Source organism: Corvus brachyrhynchos, unplaced genomic scaffold (assembly GCF_000691975.1).
Source record: "Corvus brachyrhynchos isolate BGI_N302 unplaced genomic scaffold, ASM69197v1 scaffold305, whole genome shotgun sequence".
Lineage (NCBI taxonomy): Eukaryota > Metazoa > Chordata > Aves > Passeriformes > Corvidae > Corvus > Corvus brachyrhynchos.
The window spans coordinates 2,779,307-2,786,581 of NW_008239284.1; the positions used below are offsets into that span (position 1 = coordinate 2,779,307).

Below are 7,275 nucleotides of genomic sequence, written 5' to 3' on the forward strand. Positions count from 1 at the left end.
GAAACAGGTGTCTTTTTATGGGAAAGGCAAGGGGTGGGGTAGAAACCAACTGGCCAGCTGGGTACTGGGTATTACCATACAGAAACAAGGCGTGCTGGGGGTGGCTCACTTTGTCACCATGACCCAGAGGAAGGTTGCTTATCTCTGGGGAAGATCGTCTTGCCCTCAAGTCTCTTCTCCAAGGGAGAGAAGAGGGCTCTTGTGCCATGGGCTCCCAGCCCTTCACACCTCACCACTTTTTGGCAGAGACAGGAGGAACTACAAGGATCCTTGTTACCCTCCCACCAGCTTCTTCCCCACACTCTGTTGCTTTATTTTGTTTCATTTTCTGAGAAAACAAGCATTCTTTTTTTTTATTTTTTTCCTGGCCCAGTCAAACACATCTCTCCCTTTCTGGAGACCCAACCAAGAAGGGACAAACATCTGGAACCCAGACTCACCACCCTGCTCCTCATCCCCCTCCTCCCACCACACCCCTGGCTGCCAGCCCCCTCCTCCAAAGGGGTCCCTCCATCCCCTCCGATGCCACCGGCAGCTGGGACTCACCATGACTGAGATATGAAGAATGTGCATCTGCTCCTCCACGATCTCCGAGGGCTCCTGGAGGCTGGGGGGGGGGGCCCGGGAGAGCTGCTCAGCGCTGCTCATGGACACGTGGAAGTACAGGGTGCCATTCTCCAGCCACTGCTGCTTCCAGTGCACCTGAGAAATGTCCGACACGGTCCCCGACATCTCTGCAGGGACAGAACGCACAGCTGAGGGTCAGTTTTCTCCATGATGCCCAAAGGTGTTATTCTAAGTCATTGAGGAAATTGGGACTTTGGAGTCTTACCCCCAGAACTGCTTCTATCTAATTTTAACCTCTACCTGTTACTTCCCCGATACATGAACACTAACGTTTGTCTTCCCCAATGAAAAGCAAGGGGCTACAGAGTGCCTTGGGATTTCTAGGCCAGGAAGGCAACAGTAGTAAATCACACAGGAGGCCCTAAACCTCCCATGGCTCTCCCAGGAAAAAGGCTGGGAGGAGCTCCCAGGGAGCTGCAGCCAAGCCCAAGGGAGTTTCATAGCTCAGGGAGGACACTGTGCCAGACAAGGCAGGATGCAGACACCAGTACACACTGTGCTGGCATTGGCAATGGAAACCTTCTTCCAGCTGTGGGGCAGCAGCACAGCTGTATTTAACAGGGACACTCTCAGCACAGACTGTGAGCACCAGGAGCAAGGGAAGACCACCAGGCTTGACAAATATCTACTGACCTTGGGGCTGCATCTCTCAGTCACCTTCTGCAGCTTCTGCTGGTTTTACATCCCACCCCATCCTGATTTACAGCACAGGCGCCCTGGGAGCCGGGATTACAGCATCCCAGCACACATACCCACACCACCAGCTTTCCCTGACCTGCATTGAACTGGGGGTTTGGACAACCCAAAGGGCTCCCCCTGACCTGCAGACCCAGTGAAGGCAGCAGCTCCCAGCTTCAGCTGCAGCTCCTGAGTGGGCCAGGAGCACTGACAGCTCCACAGCTGCCCAGCACGTTGCACATAGACCTCTGCAGAGAACGGGTTTGGCAGTTTGGCAGCTGAATCAAAACCGGGAAAAAAAAAATGCTAGTACAAAATAAGCCAAAATATTTCTCCCTCCACACATCTTTTTTGTGTTTGTTTTTCCATTTCCAGTAGAAGCAATGGGAAGCAAGACAGGTCTTCTTAGTCACTGGGCCCACAGCTTCAGCAGTCACCGGCTTTGAGGGAGACCCAAATTCAATTCCCTCCTATTTGGGGAGAGACCAGGTCTGACAGCCCCTGCCCCACTGTCTGCAGCTGTGTGTGCCCCACAACAGTCAAGAGCACACGCTCAGGTACTTCTGGCACCACAGTGGAAACAGAGACGAGGTTCTCCTCCTTCTCCTCCACCCTGTCTGCAGAGGGTCAGTGGGGGGACAGCGCCTGTTCCCCTGCAGGCAAAGCAGCCAGGGAATGCTGGTGGCATTTTGCATTTCATTATCCTGAGCCCAGCTGGGCAAAAGCACGTCCAGTTCCAGCTCCCAGTGGAGAGGAAGGAAGGAACAAGCCCAGCTGAGGCTGTCCTCAGGAGCCACCCACACCTTGCAGGACACGATGCTTCAACAAAACGTTCGGGTGGTGAGCAGCCACTCAGGCTACAAGACCAGGCACTTCCACTTCTACAAACCCATGTCCCAGCCCAACAAAAACACCTCTCAATCCTTCAGGAACAGGTTTTCTCACCCCTGAAATCAATATATTTTCCAGCAGCAAGCTCCTGGCTTCCCAACATGGATCGAAACAGAGCCGAGCAACCTGCTCATGGAGAAGACCCCATCACACCACAGGTCCTGCAGGGCTGGGGTCAGGGACAAGGCCACCCCATTACTGCCAGATCCCTGATTCAGCACCTCACTGGTGACACCCCGAGCCACCACAGTGTCACCTCAATCTCACCAGAGGGGCTTGCTCATTGCCTCTGCCCCCCCAGCACAGCACCTTCCTTATCCCCAACCCTGTGCACACCTGAGCACTCAACAGAGAAAAACCCAACAGCTCCTGACCACACATGGATCCATCAAGAGCCCACACTTGTGCTTGGGAGGGGATGCACGAGCTCCCTGTCACATCCCTGTCACTGCCCTGACATCCTGCTAATGGCCCTTCTCTCCTTTGACATGAAGAACTCTTTGCTGGAGCAAATCAGCAGCAGGAGGGTGTTGCCTGAGCACTGGAACCTGTAAATCATGGCAGCCCTGCAGCTGGGAACCTCATGGAATGAACCCTGTGTCTCTCCTCTCTGAATAAGGCTAAAGAAAGAGGTTTCTTATAGCAGTAAAAATAAGAACAAAATGAGAGAAATATCAAGGCTGCTTAATTGCAGTCATCTTCCCAGCAATACTTCAAAGGTCTGTACTGAAAAGCATCTCCTTGTCTAATTAAAATCAAAACAAATGCTACTTTTAGGAGCAAAAGCACTCACTCAGCTTTGCAGCAGAAATCCAAGATCATCCACAGAGGCAAACGGGCCATGGGAGAGCACAGCAGCACCAAGGGAGAGACTCAGTTATGCAAAGCCATAATCTTAATTCTGTCCAGAGGGACAGTCACCCACAGGAGGGGATGGTTTACAGAATTACACACTCATCACACACGTATCCTGCAGCAGACCTTTCCTAAGGAGCTCAGGAAGGAGGTTCTATCACCCAGCCCACAGCTCAGACGATGGGGATGCCACAGGACCCCACTGCTCCACTTGCAAAGGCCACCTCCCATTAGAGAAGCAGGGAAAAAACCTCCCGGGTCAACCGTTCTCCAAGTTTTTCCCCTTACACACACATTTTTCCATGGGATGTTTAAAAGATCACAGAGAACATTTCTCAGGAGTTCTGAAATATAGGCAATTTTTTGGATTTTAGCCTAGACTGAAGATAAGCCTGTTTCATTTTCAAAAGGTCTCTTCCAAAAGTAGAAACTTCAATTTAACATTCATTTCACAATTTTAAGCAAACCCAGCAGCCAGGCAGTTTGTGACAAACACAGACTTGCCAAACCTGGGTACCCATTCCCACATACCTATAAACACTCGTGCGCTTGAGCTTTCATTTCAGGGCACCTGGTTACTACCCCAGCACCCCCAGGACACCACGAGCCTCCAAGCAGATTCACTACTCACAATAAAAATAATTCTTAAAAAGCTTTTTCAAGCCCTGTAGCTGCAGAATCCCTCAATCCTCAAACACAGGGAAGTTTTTTGGCCTCACGTACTTGACACGAATATCACGCTGCCTGTGTTTCACTGGACACACACTGTCACTCCACGATCTGCTGTAGTTACAGCAGTGAGAGCCTGTCCATCAGACAGAATGTAATCGTCCGCAGCAAGATTGCCTGTTATCAGAGCTTTCAAATGCTTTTGGAACAAATTAAGGGCACTCCTGCACCCAAACAGAATGAGATACGGTTAAGGTTTTAAATGCACAGCAATGGAAAAGCACTTGTGCTCTGTAGCTGTTAAAAATCTCAGTACCCAGCAGATGGGGAGCTATCAGATGGGGTTCAAACACCCCTTTGTGAGTAAAACACCAAGTAAAACAGCCAAACAGATCATCAAACATCTGCCATGCCATCTTCCTACCTGCTCACTGTGCTCAGCAGAGAGGAGACAACGAAGAAACAAGGAGGATCCGGATTCCCCACGTCAGGCAGCCAGGCTTCTCCCCTTCTCCCTGTTCAAAGACCCCAAGCAAGGACCACCTCCATCCCAAAGCAGAGGATCTGAGGAATCTGATCTCCCCCACACCAGCGGGTCTATCTCCCCTTTCAGCCTCCCCAAACCTTCACACCTGCCCTTCATCTCCCACCACACAGCTCAGCCGAGCCCAGGGGCAGCACCCACCGGCCTTTGCTATCACCTGAGGATGGTCTGAAGGTAAGAAAAAGGCACACACAGCATTTTTGCCTTTTCTGCTCTTCCTCAAGCTCTGTGCCTTGTACAACTTCTACAGTCCAACATTTTCCTTGGAAATCAAACAAGCCATCCACACAAAACCCTTCCCACGGCTCAGCCACTGACCTGAGCTCGTGTCCATCAGCAGGTCACCCATCCAGGATAAGGCAGGGGACAGCAGTGACCACAGCTGATCCCTTCCACCAACTCTCTAATCCCCTTTTTCCCTTTGCTGTTCCTACAACCTTCCATATAAACATTTCATTGAAGTCTTCAACTTGTATTACAATCAAACTTAAAAGCAAGGGGGACTAAATGCATTTGGTTGGGAACCAAGACGATTCCCATAAAAGCAGATTATGCTGACATGATGAATACAAAATGAAACAGCAGATATTAAAGTTGGAGGGTTGTTACTCCGTGCCTTCAGGCTCCTGGCCACCCTACCCACCTCCTCCCTTCTCTCCCCGCTCCCCCTCGGTCTCACTGAAGGCAGGGATAGCCTTTTCACCTCTGCCTTCTCCAAGGCAGCCTGCCAGGCTTGAAATATTCACCAGCTCTCCCGAGCCCCCACCCCAACCTCATGCAATGCCTCAACATTCACCACTCACCCGGGAAGTTGCAGCCCTGCCTTATCTGTCATGGCATTGTACAAAGCCTGTGTTGTGTTTAATTGGCTTGTTCTTGCTAATCTACCATGATTATTGTATTTTTATTTCATTCTTGAAGGTCATTATTAAAATAAGCCCTTTTGCTTAGAGCAGTTCATCCCCACAAGGTTCCCCGCCCCCGGATAACCAAACCCTCCTTGTGCCTCCTCCCGGCTCCCCAGCGCTGCTCAGACCTGCTGGGCACCTTTCCTGTCAGCACCGAGTGCTTGGGGTGATGGCTGAGGAGCCAGTGAGTAATTTCCAGTGCACAGATCCAGGCTCCTCCGGCCTTTTTCCTCCCCACCTGCTTCATCCCAGCAGGACCTGCACCCTGCAGCCAGGCTTCCTCAGCTCACCTGCACAGTTCAGCAACTCAATCTGGCAGAGGAAAAGCCGGCGATCTGGTTAGTGACTGTATTTCCTTTTACAGAGACACAATTGCAGCGTGTGGCCCCTTCTTCCACACCCCTCATCCTGCCACCCCATTCCATTGCTGTGCTTCCAGGGGCTCTCCTGAGTTAACATTCTCCAGAGGCAACAACCTCCAATAAAGTGCTAGTTCAGAGATCCTTCGGTGCTAGCTACCACTTATGCTAATAAAGGAAATTTATGCAGAAAGTCATAAACAGAGAGCTCTCCCCAGTGCCCTTGCCAGCGCAGGATTGCTCCCTGCGGAATAGATTATCACGCTCTGTGCAGACTAGTTCCAAAATGACTCTAGAAATGGGGCTTCCCCCATGCTCCCCGGGGGGCTATTCTGCAGTCAAACAGGCCCTAAGAGTTCCAAGAGTTTGGGTCTTTTGGTGGCAATGTGGTGGAGTTTTTTTATCCAGATCATTAACTCAGGGTTTTTTCTTCCCTTCCCCTCCGCTCTTTTTTAACATTTTCCTTCCCTTACACACCTCCTCCCCTGCTCTTCCCTCACAGTACTCCCTGGGGCAGCACACAAATGCAGCTGCAGATCATAAAAAGTAATAGAGAAGCTCAGAAATTTAAGAAAGGGGGGGGAAAAAAAGATGACAAGCTTGCTCTGATCATCTCCTTTCAAAGCCACTGTCTGTGAGAACACAGTGCTGCACCTGCAGGGCATTTCATGGGTGGCTCTGGCACTGTGCGGGTCTGCAGGGACACAGAATCGTGGAATGGTTTGAGTTAGAAAATCTCTCTGAAATCACTGAGTCCAGCTGTTAACCCAGCAGTGCCAAATCCAAGACATGGTGCCTGTCCAGGCATGGTGCTGGGTGGAGGAGGGCTGGAGACAGCCTGGTCTCGGGGTGGTCCAAGGGGTCCCATCGGCACCGGGTGCAGGCTGGAGCACTCTCTGCATCTCACTGCCAGCAGCATCACACAACTGACCTTGGAGAGGCAAAATGGGGTTTGCAGTCAAGTGGGTTTGGCTGTTTTCAGGCTCTGCTGGAAGGAGAAGAACAAGCAGCCGGGCTCAGGCGTTGCTCCTGGGACCAGTCACCTCAAAGACACAAGGATGTGGGAGGAGCTGAGCTGCCACCAAAGGGTTCCTGACAACCAGAGCAGTGTGACTGAAGGTGGGGGCAGATCCCAAGCCCAATAGGAACACAAAAAACAAGAAAACCTCCTCAGTTCGGATGGAGAGCTTGTAGACTGCATCATCCAGAGGTGGTCCAAGAGATGAGCCAGGGTGAGCAGGGAGGACAGAGTCAGCCCCTTCCAGGCCTCAGACCCTGGAAACACTTCAGGCAACCGGAGGGTTGGGCTGCTCCAACACAGCTCTCTTGGTCTTGGCTCTGGAGCCCTCTGCACCATCCCCACATCCCTTCGGCCTCCCTAATCCCAGGCTTTAGGCTCCCTGAACACATCAGGGAGCAGATATTGATTTGCCTGTGCTGCCCACAGATCTCAGTCTGACTCCACAAAGCCCAGAGAAGCTCAGCACACTCTGCGCTCCTGCAGCTGCTTTGATTGCAGTTCAGGCTCCAGCACATTACCCTTATTTATGATGCCAGGGCTTCCGTGTGGCGCCTCAGGCACTCTGAAATTATTACAGGGCCCTTTGACTTTCAATTCCCTTCCATCCAATCCCATCTTTACCTGTCGGCAGAGGCTCCCCTGGCCAGCGGTGGGAGCCAAAGGCGCAGGCAGACAATGCTCCTGCAGGTTCTGCCGATCCTGCAGGAATTGCTGGCACGTGGG

The 7,275-nt window shown here is 51.7% G+C and overlaps 1 protein-coding gene across 1 annotated transcript in view; it reads right to left on the reverse strand.

Annotated features, from left to right (window-relative positions):
- Positions 1-5,089, reverse strand: part of ASTN2 (astrotactin 2) — a 276,878-nt gene extending 271,789 nt beyond the window's left edge. Inside the window, exons 1-2 of the mRNA XM_017740292.1 lie at positions 5,068-5,089; positions 547-734 (exon numbers count right to left, since the gene is read on the reverse strand). Coding sequence (XP_017595781.1) covers positions 547-732 — 186 coding nt within the window. The 5' untranslated portion in view covers positions 733-734; positions 5,068-5,089. The remainder of the gene's footprint in view (positions 1-546; positions 735-5,067) is intronic.
- Between the last annotated feature and the right edge of the window lie 2,186 nt (positions 5,090-7,275).